The 25,521-nt window shown below is 45.4% G+C and overlaps 1 protein-coding gene and 1 long non-coding RNA gene across 3 annotated transcripts in view; one reads left to right on the forward strand and one right to left on the reverse strand.

Annotated features, from left to right (window-relative positions):
- Nucleotides 1-25,521, reverse strand: part of LOC119166640 (kallikrein-4) — a 252,316-nt gene that overhangs the window by 109,501 nt on the left and 117,294 nt on the right. Inside the window, exon 5 of one of the 2 annotated variants that reach the window (XM_037417957.2) lies at nucleotides 16,274-16,370. The exons of the other annotated variant lie outside the window; for it this stretch is intronic. Coding sequence (XP_037273854.2) covers nucleotides 16,274-16,370 — 97 coding nt within the window. The remainder of the gene's footprint in view (nucleotides 1-16,273; nucleotides 16,371-25,521) is intronic. 2 annotated transcript variants of the gene reach the window in all.
- Nucleotides 7,014-25,521, forward strand: part of LOC119166641 (uncharacterized) — a 29,791-nt gene continuing 11,283 nt past the window's right edge. The window contains exon 1 of the long non-coding RNA XR_005109106.2: nucleotides 7,014-7,310. This is a non-coding gene — a long non-coding RNA (uncharacterized LOC119166641). The remainder of the gene's footprint in view (nucleotides 7,311-25,521) is intronic.

Consider the following 25,521-nt stretch of genomic DNA (forward strand, 5'->3'; position numbering starts at 1 on the left):
TACAATGCACAAAAAGACGAAAAATGACCGCGGCATGTATAACATACCGCGCTCATTTCTTTGAACAAGTGGGCGTGACCATCTGGAGAAGTACTTTGGTTTGGGCTAGCTGGTTTACGGCACTCACTTAGAAAGGGCCGCGTAAAGACACGGGAAAAAATACAGCAGAGATAAAGAGCACTGACTAAAAACTATAATTTTATTGCCATCACCTGTGCACATATGTATGCCTAAAATGCAAATGAGAGGAGGTTAAAAGCATGATAAAGCTTATTTTACCATTGAGTGATAATAAAAAACTGACAACAATAAAACCTTCTAAAAACTCGAAACGTTAGTCAGTGCTATTTGCCTCTGCTGTCTTTTCCCCGAGTTTTTTCGCTGCCCTTTCTACATGAGCACCATCTGGAGCCGTTCCAGTCTAGTGTGACCCACACGGTCATGAGTGAGCACGTCGTCGCATACGCCAGCCACGAACTGTCTGAAGCGAAGTGCCATTCTCTGGTGTGCCACGCTGTCATCTGGAGCATAGACGAGAAGTTCCGTCGCTACCTTTTTGGCCGACAAATCATTGTTGTGACAGATATATCAGCTTTGGCTGCAATTCATGAAACAGCACCTTCATAACAATTTTGTACTGTAGTGAAGAAGAGGGGCCTCAGCGGCATTTTTCGGCACCTCAGGGGCATCGCCATCAGCATAAGCTCGTGCTTGTTGCGCTTGGCCGGACGCTGCTGACTGCTTTCCTTCTGCGTTTTGCTCTGAAAATAAACTCCGTTACAAGTGATGGAGGTGCTCGTCAGCTCTCCTTGATGTCCTGCGTACCCGATCAAAAACGCAGATTGACGTCTACACTCCGCGACTTCATTCAAGACCAGGTCGCACAAGTTCTTCCTCCCGCCCGTGAACCGCTGCCTATGCCGATACCACCTCGGCCGCAGCTTTCTGCCCCCCCCCCCCCCCAGCCGCATGTCGGAGTCTACTTCGACCAATGGCGGACCTACGACAACCGTCCGATATGTTTTGCTTGTGGTAGCGTGGGCCACGTGGCACGTATGTCGTCGTCGCCAGGCGGCTCAGAACAATCGACGAATGCCCACTTTCGACCCTCAGTTTTCTTCTACGCCTTCAAGCCCTCCTTTCCTTCTGATCGTCCACTCGACCCCACCCCTGCTCCCCATCTCCACGTCGACGTTCGCTTTCCCCTATTCGTCGCTGTTCCGGACCCACCAATCAGGAAAACTAACTGCCGCAGTTCCCGAGGCACGAACTGCGTCCCCGTCGCCTTGCACAAGTCCTCGCCCCTGTCCAGCTAACGTCATTGAATAATCAGTCGATAGTATCGTCGTCATGGCGCTTGTAGACACCGGAGCCGCTCTACTCGTCCTTTCCATCAACCTGTGCCGCAAACTCCGCAAATTTCTGACGCCATTATCCGGCCTCTCTCTTAGAACAGCTAACGCACAAAGTGTAACACCTCTCGCAGTCTGTACCACACGAGTCATCAACGAAAGGATTGTGTATATCGTCGAATTAGTAGTGCTGTCCCCGTATTCCCATGACGTGATACTCGGCTGGGAATTCTTTGCGAATAATAATGCCGTCATTAACTGCTGTCGCGCTGAAATTGAGCTATCTGCACTTCCTGATGTTGAGGCTGTTGAAGCCTCCCTGCCATATTATAAACTGTCTGTTTCCGACGACACCACCATACCACCGCGCTCTTCTCTGCTGGTGACTGTGCCGTGTGACGCTATTTCCGACGGTGATGTTGTATTTACGCCCTCTGCCCTGTTCATTCAATGCAAGTGTTCTCCACTGCCCGTTTCTCTCCTAACTCTCCACCATGGGGTCACGAATATGCTCGTGTACAATACGCTAGAAGGGCCTTTACCTTTATTCCATGGTGAATGTCTTGGTCACGTGCTTTCGATCAATGCCCTTCACAATTTTGAGGCTCCGTCTAGTTTACTTTCTACGGACCTCAGCACACTCATTTCTGACTGTTGTTGACCCGTCACTCCTTGACGCTTTCCACCGCTCCATTGATGTCACGTCTTCTTCAGAACGAAGCCAGTTGGTCAACCTGCTGCAAAAGTTTCGTACTTCTTTTGACAGCCACGCTCCGAGCCTCAGTCGCACATCGAGCATATCTCACAAGATTGACACAGGCGTTTCCATACGCCTTTACGGCAGCGTCTCTACCAAATATCAGCGTCGGAGCGCCGTGTTATTGACGACCAGGTTGCTCACATGCTCCAGCGGGGTATTGTACAGCCTTCTAACAGTCCCTGGGCGTCACCGGTCGTTCTTTTGTTAAAAAGGACGGCTTCATTCGGTTCTGTGTGGGTTATTGACGTTTAAACAAGATCACCCGTAAGGACGTTTACCCGTTACCGCGAATAGACGAAGCCCTTGACTGTTTGCAGGGAGCAGAATACTTCTCTTCGCTAGATTTACGGTCTATATACTGGAAGCATCTCTATGGAAGTCCCAATAAAAGCATCTGACCAACCGAAAACAGCATTTGTCACATCTGATGAATTATACGAATTTACCGTTATGCCTGTCGGCCTTTGCAATGCTCCAGCCACTTTTGAAAGAATGATGGACACTATTTTACGAAGCCTCAAGTAGAACACATGTTTTCGCTACCTCGATGACGTAGTTTCCTTTTCCACCGATTTCGACACCCATATAAATCGTCTCGAGCACGTTCTCACACGCTTCACCGACGCTGGCCTTATACTCAACCTCAAGAAGTGTCGTTTTGGTGCCTGGCAGCTCACCATCCTTGGCCATGTCGTATCGCGGGACGGCATACTTCCAAACCCCGCCAAGCTTCGAGCAGTCGCTGATTTTTCGAAGCCAAAGAACATAAAGGAACTTAGAAGCTTTGTCGGCTTGTGGTCATACTTCCAACGCTTTATTCCAAATTTACTTCCGTATGCACGCCCTTTACGGACCTTCTTAGCGGCAACAAGGACCTTTCCACTTCGTCACCAGCATGCGACGATGCGTTCACCAAATTACGCCACCTGCTAACTTCACCACCAATCCTCCACCACTACGATCCTGCCGCTTCCACGGAGGTTCATACTGATGCCAGCGGTGTTGAACTTGGCGCTGTGCTCGCGCAATGAAAGACACTATTTGAATATTATGTCATCGCCTACGCAAGCCGAACTTTCACGAAAGCTGAGGCTAACTACTCCGTGACTGAGACAGACTGTTCAGCTAATATTTAGGCCCTTGGAAAATTTCTCCCCTAACTGTATGGTCACGCATTCGACGTAGTCACTGACCATCAAGCCCTTTGTTGGCTATCCACACCTAAAGAGCGTTCCGGACGACTTGCTCGCTGGACGCTCAATTTTCAGGCATACGACATCCGCGTTATTTACAGATCCGGTCGTAAGCACACGGACGCCGACGCCCTTTCTCGCTCACCTATATCGGATGAAGGTGCTCGCCTCTCTTCCTTCGAGCCTGCACTTGCGTCATCCACCTTGCGCAACATGACGGTGGAACAATGAAGGATCCCTGGATCAGTGGCCTCATAAGCATTCTTTCTGATGCTCTCACTCCTTCACCGTCTCGCGCTCTCCTCCGCCAGGCTAGCAACTTGCGCATAAAGGACGATCTTCTTTATCGACGCAACTACCTTTCCTATGGTCGCAAGCGTCTCCTTGTGATACCCCGCCATCTTTGAGCCGTTATCTGCGAAGCTTTTCACGCATAACCACAGTTTTCGCACGCAGGCCTCTTCTAGACATACGCTAGTCTTCGACTCAAATTTTATTGGCGTGGCATGTATAACTACGTGCGGAAATTCATTCGTTCGTGTGCTCAGTGCCAACGACGAAAGTTACCTCCCGGCCAAGTCTACCCGTCGCAACCTCTGCCTTGTCCTAGTCGACCTTGTGATCACGTCGGCATTGACATTTACGGACTACTATTATCAACTGTAGCTAGCAATCGCTGGATTATTGTTGCGATAGACCATCTGACACGCTATGCCGAAAGAGCCGCGCTGCCGATTGCCACAGCCCGTGATGTTGGAACGTTTCTCTTGCGACGTTTCATTCTGCGCCATAGTGCCCCTCGCAAGCTCTTAAGTGACAGAGGCCGTGCCTTCCTTTTTGACGCCTTGAAGGCATTACTCAACGAATGCGAAATCGTGCACCGCACAAGTACAGTGTGCCACCCTCAAACGAATGGCATGACGGAGCGCTTCAACCGTACTCTTGGCAATATGCTGTCGATGTACGTCGCCTCTGATCGTTCAAATTGAGACCAAGTTCTCCCATTCATCACTTACGCGTGTAATACTACCGTACAAGCTACTACTGGGTTTTCGCCGTACTTTCTTCTTTACGGACGAGAACCTTCCAATACAGTAGACACTATTCTTCTATACAAACCTGATGAGCCCGAAAGTAAAACTGTCCGAAGCTGCCCGACATGCTGAAGAATGCCGCCTGCTTGCCCCATCTTTTTCTACCGAGGACCAGTGGCAGCAGCAATCCCGCCAGACTGGGGACCGTTCGGCTCCAAACTTTCCACCTGGTTCATTGGTATGGCTTCGGGCACCCGCTACCACACCTGGCCGCTCCGCAAAACTTCTTCCCAAATACATCGGGCCATACCGCGTTGTAGAGCAAACGTCCCTCGTCAACTATATTGTGGAGTCCATTATCCTATCCACAGACCCACGCTACCGCGGTCGCGGCACTGTCCACGTCCCTCGCCTCAAGCCATACTATGACCCACTAGTCATTTCTTCTCCCTAATCTGCCAAGATGGCGCCTTTTTCTGCAGAGGGCGGTTGTAGGGAAGAAGAGGGGCCTCAGCGGCATTTTTCGGCGCCTCAGAGGCATCGCCATCAGCATAAGCTCGTTCTTGCTGCGATAGGCCGAACGCTGCTGACTGCTTCGCCTTCTGCGTTCTGCTCTGCGAATAAATCCCGTTACAGTACGTTAGGTAGTACGGCTGGAAGATTACATTTACAAAATACGTCCCCATGCAGGAGCAATATAACCCAGCTGTGAATGCCTTATCACGAAAAAAAAAACATAGGAACGATGCTAGCAAATCTACCAAGAGTGGGCCACGTTTTTTCAGTAACAAGGTTCCGCTGCCCAGCGAGTCGACAATAATTTAGTCATCATTGTAAAATTGTTATCAGTTACAGAACGCAACAACAAATTTGCATTACGCAAAGGCACGCTGTAAAGACGTCTGACTCTGTAGTTTCGCGGACAAACTGCGCAACCTGTTGAAGCAGGTTTGAGTAGTGCAAAGCCCCTTGCACAGTTTCCTGCCAAACCACGTGCAACTGCCGCGTACGAAAAAATATTTGCAGACCCCACGTATAGTCGGAATCGATGGTATGTGAAGCATGAATGAGGAACGTTAGTAGGTCTCTCTCAAATCAGCACGTTACGACGCGGTGGTAAAATACTGGCAGACCCCACGTACAGTGGGAATCGATAATATGTGAAGCACAAATGAGAAATGTTGATATGTCACTTTAAAATCAGCACAACGTTACGAGGTGGAGATAAATGATGCCGTACATGACTTGTGTGTCATGATTATCATGCTTGAATGTGTCGTTCATCTTCGTAATCCATTCACGTCACGTGATACCAAATTTTGTATATGTGCAGCTAGCGAAACAGCCGCGAGGACGCTATGAGCATGGTATGTTTTGATGTGCTTACATGACACACGTGTCAGGATTATCATGTTTGCACCAGTCATATACCTTCGTCATCAATTGACGTCACGTGACACCTAATTTGATATACGCGGAGCTAGTGAAACGGCCACGAGTGTATCATGAAGGGCCCAATATACTCCTATGTAGCGTTGACGCACGCGCACGCTGGGCACAGCGACGCTACGTTAGCAAAACGCGAGCACTCTTAGTCTGACGCCAGGCACGACCAGCGTCCCTCGGCGTGGCCCGACAGCAACCGGTGCGAAATGCAACATGCTGCATTTCGCGCCGATGCGTTACCCACGCAACACTGCGTCTCCCTCTTTTCATGACGGAGGGACGCCGGACTTGCATGCGTAAAAGCTCGTTCGGATGCGTAATTCGAGTCCCGTAATACCAAACTTGGTATAACTGAAGCTAGCGAAACGGCCGCTAGCGCATCATGTAGTCGTGTTGTTACAATTCACGAATCTCATGATTATCATGATTATCATGTTTGCACCCGTCACATACCTTCGTCATTCATTCACGTACCGTAATACCAAGTTTGGTATATGTGATGCTACCGAAACGGCCGCGATCGCATCATGAGCATGGCATGTAGTCATGTTGTTACATGACACGCATGTAATGATTTTCATGTTGGGGTCTGTCACTTGTTTTCGCCATGCAATAATGCCATACCATACCAGTTTTGCAAAACGCCATGTGAACGAAACCCCCGCAGGAGATGCAGGACCATGAAATGCAAATTATGATATTCATGTGATACATATCATGATTTTCATGTTACGGCTAGTCAAATATGTTCTTCATACAGTCATGTTATGCCATACCATGTTTTGTAGATAGATAGATAGATAGATAGATAGATAGATAGATAGATAGATAGATAGATAGATAGATAGATAGATAGATAGATAGATAGATAGATAGATAGATAGATACCCTCAAAGTCACAGAAGTTCGCTAAGAAAGGCGCCGTACATGACTTGCTCGTCGTGATTATCATGTTTGAACGTGTCATTTACTTTCGTCGTCAATTTACGTCACGTGATACCAAATTGTGTATGTGTGGAGCTATCTAATTGGCGGCAAGTGCACTATGAGCGTAGCATGTAGTCATGTTGCACATGGCACACATGTCCTGAATAGAGTGTATGAAACTGTCGTTTACCTATGTTATTCATTCGCGTCACGTGATACCCAATTTGGTATATGTAAGGCTAGCAAAACGGCCGCAAGCGCATCATGAGCGTAATATATTATATAGGGGTACGACGCCGCATCTGCGATGGGTGACTCACGACCACTGCTGTTACAGGTTGCGGTCATCTGGGCTGCTTGCTCCTGGGTCCCCGGATCCTGCGAACTGGCTGGCACCGACCGCCTGCCTCTTCCTTGGCCTACCGAAACCCTTCTGAGGCCTAACTTGGATGAAATCGGCGCCTCAATCTGGCAACGCGGAACTTCCGTATCGCCTCATGACGTCAACTGGGGAGTATATAAGCGCCATCCTTCAGCCGCCTACTTTGGGTACGACGCCGCATCTGCGATGGGTGACTCACGACCACTGCTGTTACAGGTTAGTTATATGAGGGGTGCTGCCTGTACCAAGTGTAGTCATTCCTGTCTCATTGCAGTGTCGTGCCCACCAGAGTTTTGCGATGTGCTGAAGCGAGTGTTTTGTTTGCCGTATAAGGTGGGCTCTGATGCCTTGAGGACATTGCTTATGCTTTCTGGTGACGTCGAGTCGAATCCGGGACCAATGAGCAAAACTGAAGCTGATTCGTTTGCTTCGGCATTAGAAACAATAAAAAAACTTGAAGCTGATCACACCGCGATGTCGGCTGACCTGAAACGACTAAGTGGCGAGCACGAGACTACTAAAAATGAGATCAAATTACTCAATGCTAAAATCGCTGCCCTCGAGGCAACACTTGCTTTGCGAAATAACGCAGAAGGACCCACTGACAATGCTTTGCTGCACGTTTCGGATCGGCTGACGGAAATCGCGTCTAGATGCGACAATGCTGAAAATAGGCAGCGGCGGTCAAACCTTCTCTTCTTTGGAATTGAGGATAGCGAACCAGAGGATTGGGCCCAGTTCGAGGAAAAAATAATTAACTTTTGCTCTGAACGACTCGACATAACAACTAGTGCACAGTTTGAACGGGTTCACAGGCTTGGCAGGTTCACCGAGGGAAAAAACAGACCAATAATTGCAAAACTAACCTTCTTCAAAGATAAACAGCAGATTTTGTCTTCTGCACGCAAACTAAAAGGTTCAACATTTTCAGTCGGCGAAGATTTTTCGCCGGCGACGCGACAGGCCAGGCGCAAATTAGTGAGCTTTGCCAAAGCCCAAAATAAGGCTTTCAAAGTGTCAGTTGACAGGTTGCACATTGATAAAAAAACATACGTCTATGACATCAACATGAACGCAGTTGTGCTATCAAGCAGATAGCTAAAGTCGAACAAGTCCTTGCAAGATCCCAATGTGACTTCACTTCATACCATTCCTACACTATCGCTGTCATCTACTCATATCCGCAGCCTGGTGCAGAAACGGGATTTAGTCTGCTCATTTCTAGATGACAGCGACTGCTACATACTTGCCCTTACTGAAACGTGGCTAAACCCAGATATCTCCGATATCGAAATTTTTCCTGATCGCAACAACTTCCACATATATCGAAATGACCGTAAAAATAAGCGTGGCGGAGGTGTACTTCTTGCAGTAAGAAAGACTGTGCAATCATATGCTATCAATGTTCACTCTGATTTAGAAATGATCTGAGTTGCCTGTGTTACAAAGTTCACCACACTACTTATCGGATATTGCTACCGGCCCCCTGATTGTTCCCATTCATTTGTAGACGACTTGCGCAGTAGCATAACCCAGGCCACTAATTTATGTCGCACCGACGCCATCTACATTTTCGGCGACTTTAACTTTCCCGGAATAGATTGGATCCAACTGTCTTCCTCTTGCCGCAATTCCACGGAATTTATAAACCTTGCATTAGATTTTAACCTATCTCAAATAGTAAACCAGCCTACGCGCGGCTCTAACATCCTTGACCTAATTCTTACGACAGTTCCTGAAACAGTAGGTACCGTTCTTAACATAGATGGTTTTAGCGACCACAGCCTCCTCCAAGTAACTCTTAACATTCCGCTACCTTTCTCCGGCACCGACCACAAAAATATTCGCGACTATAGTAAGGCCAATTACAGCCAATTTAATGCCGAACTCGAAATTTTTTACAACGACACATTCCTACCCCTTTTCGACCGTCGTTCAGTAAATGATAACTGGGTGCTGTACCGAGATAAACTATGCACACTAACTAATCAGTATGTCCCCCTCGTAAAAGTGAAAAACGATAAAACAAACCCATGGTTTACGAAATCTCTCAGGCGACTCAGAAATAAAAAGAAACGTTTATACCGCACAGCTAAACGCCATGACACGCCCTCCGCGTGGCAGACATACAAGAATTTTATGAAAAGCTATTGCGCGTCAGTACAATCTGCTAAACTTAAATATTATTCTGTCGATCTACCTTCCCTCTTGAAATTAAATTCCAAGAAGTTCTGGTCACTTGTTTCTCCTCAACAACATGGCCAACAAATATCTTTGCTAGATGATGACCATGTCCCTCTTTCAGATAGTCATTGCTCATCAGCATTTAACGCATTTTTTTCATCCGTTTTCACCCTGGAAGACCATTCCGACGTACCATACGTTTCCGAACTAGACATTTCATGCATGAAACCTATAGAAATAACTGCCGAGGGTATTGCTCTACTAGTTAATAACCTCAAGCTTTCCACTTCAGCCGGCATCGACGACATTAATTCTAAAATTCTCAAAAACACCGCCTCCGTTTTTGTTAACATTTTGTATCTCCTTTTCAGGCAATCTTTAGCGACAGGTCAACTCCCTTCTGACTGGAAAATTGGTAAAATAGTGCCTGTGTTTAAAACCGGTAATAAGCATTTACCCGAAAGTTACCGTCCAATTTCTCTTACATGTATATGCTGCAAACTTCTTGAGCACATAATCGCTTCCCATGTTTTCCGACACTTAGAACCAAATAATTTCTTCTTTCTGAACCAACACGGATTCAGAAAGGGTTTTTCTTGCGAAACACAGCTGCTAGAACTAACAACCGAGCTGCATTCCAATATGAACAGTAACCTTCAGACTGATTGTATCTTCCTCGATTTTTCTAAAGCCTTCGATCGCGTAGCCCATTGCCGTCTGATTTCTAAATTATCTGCCCTCCGATTAGACTCTCTTACGCTATCTTGGCTTCGCAACTTTCTTTCACTTCGTCAGCAGTTTACTATAATTAACAATTCCCCTTCCCCTCTTTCCCACGTAACTTCTGGCGTTCCACAAGGATGCGTCCTCGGCCCCCTACTGTTTTTAATCGATATAAATGATCTGTCAAATAACATATCTTCCTGCATGCGTATTTTCGCAGATGATTGCAGAATTTACTGTCCTATATCATCCCCCGACGACCACTTAACTCTACAAAGCGACCTTCACCGCATTAATGACTGGTGTAACAAATGGTTAATGTCCCTGAACACGGAAAAATGTAAAATATTCTCCTTTACGCGCAAACAAAACGTTTGCACTTTCCACTACACTATCAATAATTCTGCACTATCACAGGCATCATCCTATAAGTATCTTGGTGTCCATTTCACACCCAATCTCTCCTGGTCTCACCGCATCACCACCATTAGCGCGAAATCCTCCAAGTCCTTAGGATATCTACGCCGTAATTTACATAGCTGTCCCGCTCACGTCCGTCAACTAGCCTATCAAACCTTTGTCCGTCCCCAGCTTGAATTTGCCACTCCTATCTGGTCCCCTTATCGCAACTACTTAATTAACATGCTTGAAGCTATTCAGAATAGGGCGGCCCGTTTCATTTCACGCAATCATGACTATCACAGCAGCATAACGCAAATTAAAAACAATCTTTCTCTTCAACCCCTGAGCACTCGTCGCGACATTTCCCTTCTTTGCCTCTTTCACAAATACGTGTACACCAACAGACCCCTCCCACTCCACCTCGATGTTCCTTCCATTACTTCACGTAGGTTGCACAATCACTTCAGTTTCAAGCGATTATACGGGGCAACTGATTCATTCAACTCATCTGCTCTTCCTCGCGCCATACGTTTGTGGAATGGTCTTCCAGATTACATCGCATCTGTATCAGACAATAATTCTTTCCGTCAGTTGCTGCTTACTCTCTTCTCACAATAGACTTGCCACTGTTCTGCACGTGTCGGATTTTGTGCCCGATTATGTTTGTTGCACACTGGAAATGTTTTCTGTATATGGGCATAGGTTCTGCGTTTTTTGGTGCTTTTTCTATTGTATGTTCTGCAACTTATAAACAAATAACGGCACGTCGTTGAGGTAAAGCCAGCTGGCTATCTTTGGTTGATGTCGCCTTCATATGCTATAATGACTGTATTCAGTTCCCACTGTCGTGTGTGCACTATGAAATCGCCTTTTCTTTTTTCTTGTTATCGCCTGTTAACTTCAACTTATATTGCAATCCGCGTCATACTTTCATTGTGCTGATACGCTTTGTAACGCGTGAATTATTTTGTGTGATCTGTAAAACTTCACCAATTACCCCCCTTACTCAATGCCCTCTTAAGGTCCTGTAAGGATTTTTCAATAAATAAATAAATAAATATATTGTCATGTTCTTACATCACAAGGATCTCATCGTTATGATTTTTGCAGCAGTCATATACCTTCGTCATTCATTGACGTAAAGTAACATAAAATTTGGTATATTTAAAGCTAGTGAAAGGACCGCGAGCGCAGTGTGATCATAGCATGTTGTCATGTTACATGACACGCTTGTCATAAATTATATGTTTGGACGTGTCATTTATTATCGTTGACCGTCACGTCACGTAATAACAAATTTGGGATATGGTATGCTAGCTAAGCTGCCATGAACACGTCACGAGCAGGGCTTGTAGTCATGTTACTACATGACATGCATCTCCTGATTATCACGCTTGCACCTGTCACATACCTTTGTCATCCATTTACTTCTCGTCATACCAAATTTCGTATATTTGAAGTTAGCGAAATAGCCGTGAGTGTATCTTGAGTGTGGCATGCAGTGATGTCCTAACATGAGGCGCATCTCATGACTATCATGGTTGAACCAGTCACATACCTTCGTAATGAATCCACGTCCCGTAATACCAAATTTCGCGTATATGTGAAGACAGCGAAAGGAGTGCTAGCTCACCATCAGCGTAGCATGTACTCATGACTCATAACTTGCATGACATGCATGTAATGATTTCAACGTTAGGATCTGTTACTTGTCTTCGCCATGAAGTCATGTCAAATCATACCAGTTTTTCAGAATACCATGTGAACTAAACGACTGCAAGAGCAGCAAGACCCTGAAATGTAAATCATGACGTTCATTACCTCAATATCACGATAATATAGTTATGACCAGTCGATGATGCCTGCCAAACAGTCATCCTAGGCCATACCAAATTTCGTATCAATACCATTAACGAAACGGCCAAGAATGCTAAAAGTCGTAGGTGGACAGACAAATAGATATAGATAGATAATTTGATTGATTGATTGATTGATAGATAGATAGATAGATACAATCGAAGTCGCCGAAGTTTGCAAAGAAATGCTTCGTATTTAAAATGTTTGAGCTAAATAGGTGGATTCCTGCAATGAACACTTGAAGAAAGAGGTACGAATTTCTACCCGGTTATCGGACGCCCGCGGAACCGCCATGAAGTGCTTGCTGGTTCACTCGCCAGAACGACGGCGTGAATAAGAGCCGACGCAACAGCTCCGAGCTCTACGTAAAAAAAAAAATGGAAACCCAGTCGACTGTTGCGTTGTTATTTGCCATGGATGTGAAGGACTTCAGTCGGGTTAATTTCCGCAGCTTTCGCAAAGCATAAAGGTGAGAGTACAGGATTCAGGCTGTCGAGAACGTGTTGGCTAAGCGAATTTCTCGCGTTCTCCCATGCCGGTCACATGAGAAAGTGTAATAATGAAGGCGTCCTGTTATTGTTCTGAGTAGCCTGGACGAATAACCGCGGTGACTTTAATTATGAAGCCTAACAGAGCTTCTGACCGTGGTGCACGCCGTGCAACTGTACACAGGTGACGTGCGCGATCAACATCGCACACACTGCGACCGCCGAAAATCTGAAATTCTTGCCACCACACAGCACTACGCATGAAGGCACCAAGTAGCGGCTTTAACCAGGAAACGCGAACTGGTACGTCATACAGGTAAATTGCAAAATGATCGCGACCCCAATCAGGTTTTTCTTGCCTTTGGTCTCCGTGATCGCCAGAATACTCTGAGAGGCCTCGACTTTGCCTTTTGTTTTTCATTGAGCACGTAGACACGCATGTTTTACCATTAGTAGTATATACAAAAGCTAGACAACCGTCAAAAGAACATTCTAGCAATAGTTTAATTCACAGGAGGTGATATATCAATGGAGAATGCAACTACGAAGACAAATATCATCAGGGTCATCTGTGCTGGAGAAACCGAGCTTCGTACCACTGATCGTAAGATACATTGCTCGTCTATGTACTTCATCGCTTTGACATCATCTGTATACCCACCTTTGACGGATCTGGGCGTTGAAGAACGCTAGTCAGAGTGCTTGCCTCGAACTCGATGTCACGCGATGATCTCTTGCATTTAATCAGCAGCACATTGAAATACTGAAACATTTTTTGCGTTGTACCTGCAGTTCACTTTGATGAGCTTCAAAATTTTCTGAAGTGAGGTTGGATTGACGAAAGAAGCCTGCCAGGTCCTTGATTTTCAAAAAGCAGTGCCTCAAGACAAACAAAACAGGATGGACTCTGCACGTTCACTTGTGCTCAGCTCTTTTTGCACAACCCATTTATGACCAGCGCGTTGATGGGGGTGCTGATGGCGGCGTCTTCCGCAGCGCCGCCTGGGTAGAGTCTGACGTCTATGTTCGTTGTTTGGGAGAAGTAAGACGAATGCCACCTTTGGTCATTTCTACCTGCTTGCGCTCGCGTGTTCTGCATACTATGCACGACAGGCCCAAAGGAGGCCTCATCGGCTACCGAGTAATTATCAAGGATGAATGGATAGCTACTATGAGCGTCTTCTCTATAACGCGGCGGCTGGAAGTGTCGCCAGGCTTGACAAACGAGCAAAAATAAATATTTTACCTTTTTATGGGCAAAGCTCCTAAAGCCATGGGTCTGTCGCTCCTAGCTCGTACCTGACCGCCTAGTTGGATGACTCACTCAGCAGGTGTGGACGGTTGGACCAACCGACAAATGACAGACAAACAGACAGACGATTGGACAGATGGACGAGCAAACAGACAGAAAGACGGGCGGATCGCCGGACGGATGGATGGATGGATGGAGAGAGACAGACAGACAGACTACACAAACCTTCAATATTTTGCCTATTTTCATTGTAACGTGAATAAATTACCAATCACTTTATGTCCAATATCTCTTCATAAAAACCTTGAACGGCACTTTGTCTAAAGGAACAGTAAATTTATTCCGTTTTGTTTTGTTGAATAGTGTCGTTGTAGTCGCAGTACAACGGAGGCTTGTACAGCGAAATTCCTCTGTTGCTCACACTATTTTTATTGCTACTGGGTACCGCTTCCGACCAGGCGTTAAAATCAGATGTTATTGAAAAGTCATCATTGAAAATAGAAAAAGAATATAGCTAGGAAACCAAAGCCGCATTTTTTTTACTTCTCGTGGTGCACACATTGATTGATATTTCTTGCGTTAAAGAACAGACATGGTTGAGTTATTGAGCTTTGACACATGTTTGGCTCTTGCACTTGGGCAGCTGACCTGGCACATGGTTATGTGTTTCTATGTTCTATTTGTACGAATCAATGGCGTAGCAAGCAATATCTCTTGGGAAAAGGGTGGGGGGGGGGGGGTGTTCAACCATAACAAACAACCTTTTAATGTATGTGCTGTATTTCACATGTTCGCGTTTTAATACGACCATCTATGCATTCTTGCGTACATGCACGTTTCACATAGCCCGAACCTGCTTGTTTTCCTAAAGCTTGGTTTGGTTGTTCATTGGAATTGTGAGCTGCATAGAGACTGTATATTGAAGTTATGTTTCACGCGTAGTAGCAACAGTACACTCATTGGGCCCAACTGCATTGCGTTGAGTTTTCTCTAAACTCTCTCTAATAGTGATCTGACGTAAGCAGGGCGAAAATGAACAAAAAAAAACAGGAAAACTTACCTTGTCGTTGATACAGGCGATCATCTAACGAAGGTATGCTTCACCGTATATTTCGGCTAGGGTATATAGCAAAGATTCACTGGAGAAAAAGCCGCTCAGAAGTACGGTGGATGCAGTGCATCGAAGGTTTGGTATTACGTTTCTTCTCCGCTTGTTTGTCAAGCTTTCGCGCCACACTCTAACCGATGTTGTGTGCGAGCTTCATCGAAACACTTGAACACGCTGGCGCCCGCACGAAGTCTTGGAGCACTCGCAGGACGAGTATCCTCACACCCGAAGGCAGGTAATCCACTGGCTCATGCATAGAACCCAACACATCACGGCACTGGTGAGCGCTTCTCTTGACACCAGGCCCACCTCTCCGGACACCACAGTACCCATTGCCGCACCGTTCGAAGACAGCTCGGAAGTAAACGCTTATCGTCACTGTCAAAAGAACGCGGTTAGGGCAGCCTAATTGATCGAGAACTGCCGTCAAAGCGAGACGGGTTCCGCAATGGACGCGATGTTTTCGCAGAAGCTTCACTCGAGGGACGATTCAAGGTAGCTCGATCGTTTCCTTGACAATCCTTGACGCTCGAGATTTTCTCAAGTAAAGCAAGCGTTTCAAGTGAAGGGCGGTTTATGATTGGAAACGCCACTCAAAAAGCATTTCAGGTGAAGGGTCGAGTCGAGCAGTGTTTATGAATACGGAGGTCACATCTCATGGTGGGGAAGATCGTATGTCTTTGCTGGCTTTGGGCTTCTAGGAACAATTTTGTTGCAGCTACCGGGCGCACAAATGTCACTGCAATCGTTGCACGGTCTCCGTTTGCGAAAAGAACAGGCTTTTCAGGCACAGTGAAATACCTAATAAGACGCTTATTTGCGTTCATATGTGCCTGTGAGTAGTTTTCGTGCATCATTTGTGCGTGAGAAACGCAGGGCACGTTTTCAACTGCCTGCCATTGTGCACGTGACCTTCCAATTTCTGGCTATCGCGTTTATTGCTTCACCTTAGCGACAAAGCTGTGACTTTTTTTTTAGTGGACTGGGCCTATATAACGATCGGTTTTAAGCGAACCGGCACGCCGCACTAAGAGAAACCTCCTTCTTTCGTTTCTATTTCCTTCTGATGTCTTTCTTCCTGGGTATTCTAGCACCCACCTTGCTGAAGTCCCTGCCCTTTTTTTACTACTTTCTACTTTCAGTGCGTGAATTTGTTTTGCATTACCTGGTCTACAGTGTAATTTTGATGAATAGGAGAGTTTTCCAAGGCACTCCTGTCCAGGACACCAAGGCGAACGAAGAGTTCTGAAGCCTTTTCTCCCCTGCAAAAGAGTAAAAAAAAACATCTTTCAGTCATTCCGTGCAAGTAGGACATGGAAAAAAATACATTACACTTCCGTTGCGTGGCTAGTTGGAAGCTAGTTTGCGGGCCGCATTCGGGAGTGAAGCGCTTTTCTTGTTCGTCAAAACGAAGACAGAAGGACGAGAAGAAGGCACAACACGCGCCATATCCACAACTGGTGTTTTCATTAGAAAAGAAGCACCTCTTATATGCAGCAAGAACTGTCACAGAAAAATCACCTAAATGTACAGAAGTTTTATAAAGCGAACCATGCCTAATTGAAATCAAAGAGAGTTGGATAACTTGCAGAAAAATGCAAAAAAACAATGCATGGTAAGTTAGCATAGTCAGTTGACAAGTGTCGCCTACAGACATTCAAATTTTTCGTTACGAGGGACACCTTGCTGACGCATTTGCTTTATTCATTTATCTCACCATTTCATCACAAAAGCTGGAAAGAATAACAGCATTATTTAAAGAAAGATTATATCCCCAAGGAAGAAAATAATTGATCTATCTACAGGAAACGACAGAAGAGCAGTTGTTGCAGTCTCGTGTTGATGCATCTCCCGTTGTGTGCGACATGCACTTTGTTGAAAACTAAGCTGTGTGTCTACTTTGAGGCAGACTCTTCTGTCTTCTTTCCTTCTATCTTCGTCGATGCTGCCTTGCTGCCACTGTGAACCTATACCAACTTTCCCGACTTACGAACGTGGCTGGTTAACGAACCAGAAGAACATTTTGGACACTGCTTTACCTTCGACTTTAAGAGTAAATTTTACTAACATAATCGGGCCTCGTGAACCTCACCTTCTCAGTGGGCAGTCTACATTCACTCCTCGGTGCATGCTCCAACCGTGCCGGGAGGAAATGAATCACTCTGCGCGTACTACTGGCCGTTTCAGAGTATCTTAGAGTGCCTACAGCAAGCACAGATTCTAGGTGTTCACTACGCCATAATTGTTCCTTATCGGAACCTGCGAAGGGCCGGAACCTCTATACGTTCATAAGGCAGCACGTAAACCCATGGAGCTCTCGACTTCATTGACGCTTTTGCTGCAAATGAAGATCAAATATGTCTGAGTGATTTTTCTGAGGTGGGCCTTTAGAACACCTACTAATTGCGTGATTCGCGTGCTTTGACATTTGTGGTGACGCTTTTGCCTCGGAATATTACATGCGTTAGATGGCTGCTTCCGCTACGTGGCATGAAATTTTTTTTTCTATTTTGCTGAAGCGGTTTCAAGAAAACATTCTGGCTTTATGGTAGAACGCTAGTTGTCAGAAAGATGGCATGCATTCGAGTGTCACTGGGACCTCAGTGTACAGTACCTGTTGTTTATTTTATCTGCACCTTTATCGATTTTTAGGTCATGGACAAGATGCTCATTTTCGCCCACAAGCAAGCACGCCGTCTACAAAGACGACGCATATGACAGTGTCAGGATTTCAGTTAAAGAAGCTCTTCCTTAATATATCTTTCATACTTTACTCATCAGCGCAGCGTCTTTTCTGTCTTCTTTTCTTCTGTCTTTGTTGGTGCTGCCTTGCTGCCACCGTCAACCCATAACAATTTTCTCGACTATTATTGTGAGCAGAAAATAATGCCTGATATAGTATTGGGGATTTTATTAGATGTAAATGCAATATAAATGTTCAGAAAAAAAAGTGGACGAATATGTAACTTGCCGCCGTGAAGAACCAAACTTGTGACCTTCGATTAACGTTTCGGATCTGTTTAGTTTCTTACTGTCTGCTGCTTCAGCGTATACTATAGTGTCAGTCATGTCAGGCGAGATTGAGAGCGCGCCTTTTTGAACAAAGTTACCCTCCATGTGATGTAGCCAACTAACCGTCAATTCTTCATGCTCTCTCACAGACAGGTAAGTTTCACTTCTACCTAAACCCGCTGGACTCGCATCAAACTGGAAAAATGCCCCTTCGGCTTCGAAGAACTCCAGTTCCTGGGACACGTGATCAGTAGCGAAGGTGTGAAGCCTGACTCAGATAAAACAGCAGCCGTCGCAAAGTTCGCAAGACCTGTTGATAAGAAAGCGGTCAGGCGTTTTTTTTTTTTTGGGGTCTCTGCGCCTGCTACCGGCGATTTATAGCAGGCTTTGCACAAATCGCCTCTCCACTCACCCACCTTACAAAGGAAGACATCGCATTTGTATGGGGTGAAGAACAAGAAGCTTCATTCAACGAGCTGCGACAGCGTCTACAAACTCCACCTGTCCTCTCTCACTTCGACGAGAATGCACAAACAGCCATCCATACAGACGCCAGCAATGTGGGCCTAGGTGCTGTTCTTGCCCATGCCAAGATGGTGTGGAGAGAGTGGTTGCCTACGCTAGCAAAACGTTGACACGCGCCGAGTCCAACTACTCAACAACGGAGAAGGAGTGTCTGGCCGTCGTTTGGGCAGTTGCGAAGTTCCGCCCGTACTTATATGGCCGCGCTTTTCAAGTCGTAAGCGACCATCACTCTCTTTGTTGGTTGACCAACATGAAAGACCCATCTGGACGTTTAGCACGATGGAGCTTACGGCTCCAAGAGTACGACATGGCCGTAGTTTACAAGTCCGGAAAGCAACACTTAGACGCCGACTGTTTGTCAAGGTCACCGATTAAATCACCGGCTATAGAGGATGATGATTTCCCAGGTTTTTTAGGAGTTGTTGATGCAGCTATCATTTCTCGGCAACAACAAGATGATCGGGAGCTCAACTCGCTTATAGAATTCTTGAACGGACGAGCAGCCAAAGCACCAAGAGTGTTTTCAAAGAACTTTTGGTCATTCTGTTCACGGGACGGAATTCTGTTCAAAAAGAACTTTTCATCAACAGGTAGAAGCTATCTGCTGGTAGTTCCTGTAGCTCTCCGCAGCGAAATTTTACAAGCCTGCCATGACGAAGCCACTGCGGGCCACCTCGGTTTCACAAGAACACTGACACACATCAAAGAAAAATATTACTGGCCAGGAATCGCAGCAGAGGTGAAACATTACTTCCGAACATGCATTGACTGTCAGCGGCACAAGGTACTACCTGTCAAGCCCGCTGGGCTATTATATCTTGTGACCGTGCCAGTAACTCCGTTTTCTCAAATTGGAATGGATCTGTTGGGCCCATTCCTACATCGAACAGCGGCAACAAATGGGTTATAGTGGCGACGGACTACCTTACCCGATACTCGGAGACCAAGGCAATTGCAAGTGGTACTGCAGCTGAAGCGGCCCAGTTCTTCATTGAGAACATTGTTCTGAGACATGGTGCTCCAGCTGTCGTCATAACAGACAAAGGTACCGCAATTACAGCCGAGCTTTTGCGCACTGTGCTTACGCTCAGTGGCACAGCGCATAGGAAGATGACAGCTTACCACCCACAAACTAATGGGCTTACAGAAAGACTTACCAAGACAATCGCTGACATGCTTTGCATGTACGTCGACGTAGAACACAAGAATTGGGACCGAGTATTGCCGTACATCACATTCGCGTATAATACGGCGCGCCAGGAAACAACCAAAATGACGCCGTTCGCACTAATTCATGGCAGAGAAGTTACGACAATGCTTGACGCCATGCTGCCTTACGATTGCAATGATTCAGAGACAGACGCCGCAGACTTCACTGAGCGCGCCGAAGAAGCAAGGCAGCTTGCCCGCGTCAAAATAATGAACCAGCAGCAACTTGACGCCCAACGGTACAACCTTCGCCATCGATTTGTCATTTATCAACCAGGAGATAGAGTCTGGGCTTGGTTTCCTGTACGACGACGAGGCCTCTCAGAGAAACTTCTGCGCCGATACTTCGGACCCTACAAGGTTCTGCGTCGTCTTAGCGACGTGACGTACGAAGTCGTGCCCGACGCCTCCTCCTGTTCAAAACGTCGCCAGCATCTGCCTGAGACAGTGCACGTGGTCCGCGTGAAACTTTACCACTCTCAGTGATGTAAACACTCGATGGCCGCATCTCTACCTGTTGAGCGTCGGGACGACGCTCACTCTTGCGGGAGGGTAATGCCGCGCGCATAGCTGCATTTAGCGGCGAAATAGCGACGACAACGAAGAACGCAGATTTGCTCGAGAGGCGCAGCGCAGCAGAGTGAAAAATGACGACAATCTTAGCGGCCTTCTCTGAGAGCGTCTCTACAAGTCACACCGTCCGTGTTTTTAAATAAACCCCCTGTCATTTATAACCCGCGACAATATATATATATATATATATATATATATATATATATATATATATATATATATATATATATATATATATATATATATATATATATATATATACATATATATATATATATATATATATATATATATATATATATATATATATATATATATATATATATATATATTATACATATATAGACGTTGCGAGGAAGGAAGCGCACTGGCTCCGTAGTATAAACGGAAGCGAAAAAGCACGACTAACGAGGAAACACTTTTATTAATCACATACGTTTCGGCTGGTGGGCCAGCCTTAGTCAGTGAGTATATATATAGTGAGTAAGTATATATATATTTATATATATATATATATATATATATATATATATATATAGAAAAAGGAGTAATTCACACACAACGAACGTTTCAGCACAGTTTAGTCCAACAGCACAGTTTAGTTTAGTCCGTTTAGCCGTTTAGCCGTTTAGCAGTTTAGTCCGTTTCAGCACAGTTTAGTCGTTGTGTGTGAATTACTCCTTTTTCTATACTATCAGAGCCTGCGTGATACTTCCTATAATCCCTTATATATATATATATATATATATATATATATATATATATATATATATATATATATATATATATTGGTACTGCAATTTCGTGATGACCATAATGTGTTTTGTTAAAACGTATGTGTCGACATCTGTTATGTTTGTTGAATTTGAATTTCGTGTCCCCTCATTCAAAAGCAGAATGAAATTTGTATCCTTTGTTCCACTTCACCTGAGCAAATGTATGGGTGGAGGGACCTTAGTCAGGCAGAGGTAATCTGCCTTTAGTCCCTTCAACCTAGGCAATCAATGTTTTTGTCTAAATAAACAGTGAATGAATTAATGAATTTCCCGACGTACAATAATGAACGAGAAATTGGGTAAATAGAAACAAACGATCGAAGATTTGTTAGAGCATGGCTACTCTAGATGGCATATCTTGTACACATTGCGTTGGTCAAATATTTCGATTTCAACATATCAATTTTATTCAGAATGAACAAGCTATCACACGTGGTTGTATATCTGTGTGATATTTATGCACATTGTAATACCAGTTAGCAATTACTATTAAGGTCACAAACCTAGTCAAGCTGATACACGAATTTTGTCTATGCACCTTTCATCTGTATCGAAACTGTTGTTAATAAAAATAAACTGAGGTTTAAAAATTTATTGTAGTAACCAAAAGCAGAGTATGTCTCTATGACGTAAATCAATTTGCATTGTTCTGTTCTGCTCTGGACAATCGGGGACCCTCTCAGCAGAACTTGATTAGCTGCTATAGTTCATTTTAACCATTGATATTGACATTACACAGAACCGCGCAACATGACAGGTATCGAGAGATAACACACAAAGTAATCACTCTGTCTCTTTTCTATGTGTTTTTCCTCTTTTGCCTTGTTGCATGTATTTAAGACCACCAAATTAGCACAAAAACGTGTCCAGACAAAGGCAGTCAACTTTCCCGCAAACAATTAGCTCGCTTCATGTCTAGATTTTCTTTATGACATCGTGATTACTGATCACTCGTCGAATATCCAAACACGCGAAAAGCAATATACCAGGTATGATGTTAGTGGTTCGGCAATGAGGGGGTGGGGGGCACGCATGCGATAAGAGAAAATGGAGGAGAAAAATATGAACCCTCATATTTGCAAGATGTTTCAGCGCGCGAACAAAGGAAAAAGGACAGGGTAGACAGGAAGAGCGCTGACTTCCAACTAACTTTATTTGACAGAGTGGCAAGAATATATACTGCTAAAAAGGATGATAACAGAGCATAAAAGTAAAAAAGACACCTAATCTGCACATCAGTAACATAACACGTGTGACAGGTCCTCTATTCTCTTAAAGCCCAGCTAGGTAATCACGTTCAGCCTGTGGTAAAGCAATCGATGATGTGCTTACACATTTATCTCCTAGCAAGTGTATTTTTTCGGCTTCAATAATTTCTCGGGTAAGTTGGTCCCTGTGTGTTGCCAATATTGAGCACTGATCAAAGAGAGGGGTGCACCCACAATCTCGGCAATGAATGCCAAGATGCCCTTGTACCACATTGTGCACATTGTCTCGGTGTTCTCGGAGGCGGTTATTTATGCACCTGCTGGTTTGCCCGACATATATGCACCCACACGTCAGTGGAATCAAGTAAACGACTCCCACTGCGCATGGGACGTAGCGTGTCCTGTGCGCGACAGAGCACGAGGCAGAATTTGCACGAGGTGCATTGACCCGTTTGCAAAGCCTCTGCAATTTTTCCGGGGCAGAAAAAACCACTAAAACGTTGGCGTCTCGAGCAATCTTTTTTAGCCTGTGTGATACGTCGTGCACGTAAGGCAGTACGACAGGCCGGCTCTTTCTGACACTGTTTCGCTTATCCGGTTTGTCGCCTCACTTCAAGACAGTCACCAGCTTTTCCGCCACCGAAACGAGAACAAGCGCGGGGTAACCAGCTTTGGTAAGCCGCTCTACTTGTAGAGCAAAGCGGTGGTGTACCATGTGGGGGCATGACTTCTTTAAGGCATTGACAAGGCAGAGGTTAGCGATGCCCCGCTTGACCAATTTAGAGTGAGCTGAGCTGAAAGGCAGAAGAGGCTTTCCACTTCTTGGTTCACACATCCAGCAAACAAGTCGGGAGTCTAACAAAAGTTTCAAATCTAGAAACTTCAGGTTGTTATCAGTGGGTGATTCATGGGTTAGAACTAGTGGTTTCAGGCACTCTCGGAAAACAGTCAACGCGTCAGAGGAAATGGTCTGAAAATTTTGACTATCGCATTTCAACAACACTAAGTATTCATCAACAAAACGGCAAACTTTAAAAACTACAGTGTCGTCAAGCTTGTTTGACAAGACACGATCATGATGTGCTAGAAATATGTCACTAAGAATTGGTGCCAAACATGAACCAATACATATACCGCTTTTTTGTAAGTAGTTTATGTCGTCTCATGATACAAAAGTGGCCTTCAAATAAAAACTGAGTAATTCTAATAAGCTGCTGTTGTGAATTCCTGTACGCGTTTGAAACGCTGATGATCCTAACCTGTCTATGGATTCCTCTACACATTTAAGTAATTGGTCATGTGGCAAAGAGTAATACAAGTCCTTAATATCCACAGACATTGCCTGGAGTCCTGTGTTATTAGTTCGTCCAATAATGTCAATACCAGCGTCAGAGTTCTTGACCAAAAAAGGATCGTCTATTGTTATACGTTTTAGCTTCTCCTGCAAGAGAAGTGCTACAGATTTTTGCCAGGTCCTCCTTTCTGTTACAATGGCCCGCAATGGGCAGTCAATTTTGTGAGTTTTCGCAGAAAAGAACAGGTCAAGGCTAAGCTTTTTGCAACTATCTATCGCCTTCGAAAGCTTTTGAAACCCGAGGGCCCCGGTAAGAGTTTTTGCACGCTTCTTAAGCTTATCCAGACCAATCTCATCATTCTCGTTGAAAAGAAACTGCATTGCCTGCATAGTTTTCACCTTAAACATTGAACGAGGAAGAACCGCAAAACCACCTTCCTTGTCAGCTGGCAGAAGTGACAAGGAATGTGCGTTTAGGTACGCGACAGTGCTTCCTGAATTGACAACTTTGTTTGAAAGCTTACATTTCGAGAGCACCTGCACGCCTTGGGCAACACATCTATCACATTCAGAGTCAGGAGCACGACGGGCGACTTGCCTGATCAGAGTGAGGAGCTCGTGCGGTGTTCTTGAAGGTGCCACCGCGTACTTTGGTCCAAGACATAGGGTGTGCTTAACGTTGTCGGGAAGAAAAGCATCCCCGAGAACATGCACACAGTCCTTAGCAGCTGGAGACTTCCTTGGTGTGATGGCCCGCAGGTAACTGAGCGACTGACGCCACATGAACTCGACGTTTTGGTCTACGAGGCTTGGGAGTTCACGACACTTCTGTTTAACTGCTGTGCGTTCGTTCCAGTCATGCCCCCACATGGCCCCACATGGTACACTTCAAGTCATGCCCCCACATGGTACACCACCGCTTTGCTCTACAAGTAGAGCGGCTTACCAAACCTGGTTACCCCGCGCATGTTCTCGTTTCGGTGGCGGAAAAGCTGGTCACTGTCTTCAAGCGAGGTGACAAACCGGATAAGCGAAACAGTGTCAGAAAGAGCCGGCCTGTCGTACTGCCTTACGTGCACGACGTATCACACAGGCTAAAAAAGATTGCTCGAGACGCCAACGTTTTTGTGGTCTTTTCTGCCCCGGAAAAATTGCAGAGGCTTTGCAAACGGGTCAATGCACCTCGTGCAAATTCTGCCTCGTGCTCTGTCGCGCACAGGACACGCTACGTCCCATGCGCAGTGGGAGTCGTTTACTTGATTCCACTGACGTGTGGGTGCATCTATGCCGGGCAAACCAGCAGGTGCATAAATGACCGCCTCCGAGAACACCGAAACAATGTGCACAATGTGGTACAAGGGCATCTTGGCATTCATTGCCGAGATTGTGGGTGCACCCCTTTCTTTGATCAGTGCTCAATATTGGCAAGACACAGGGACCAGCTTACCCAAGAAATTATTGAAGCCGAAAAAATACACTTGCTAGGAGATAAATGTGTAAGCACATCATCGATTGCTTTACCACAGGCTGAACGTGATTACCTAGCTGGGCTTTGAGGCAATAGAGGACCTGTCACACGTGTTATGTTACTGATGTGTAGTTTAGGCGTCCCTTTTACCTTCATGCTCTGTTATCATCCTTTTTAGCAGTATATATTCTTGCCACTCTGTCAAATAAAGTTAGTTGGAAGTCAGCGCTCTTTCTGTCTACCCTGTTCTTTTTCCTTTGTTCGCGCGCTGAAACATCTTGCAAATATGACTACGCACCAACTAGCCCAAGTTTCCACTCTTATGAACCCTCAATTTTGTAATTCATG

This window comes from Rhipicephalus microplus, unplaced genomic scaffold, assembly GCF_043290135.1.
Source record: "Rhipicephalus microplus isolate Deutch F79 unplaced genomic scaffold, USDA_Rmic scaffold_16, whole genome shotgun sequence".
NCBI classification, from domain to species: Eukaryota; Metazoa; Arthropoda; class Arachnida; order Ixodida; family Ixodidae; genus Rhipicephalus; species Rhipicephalus microplus.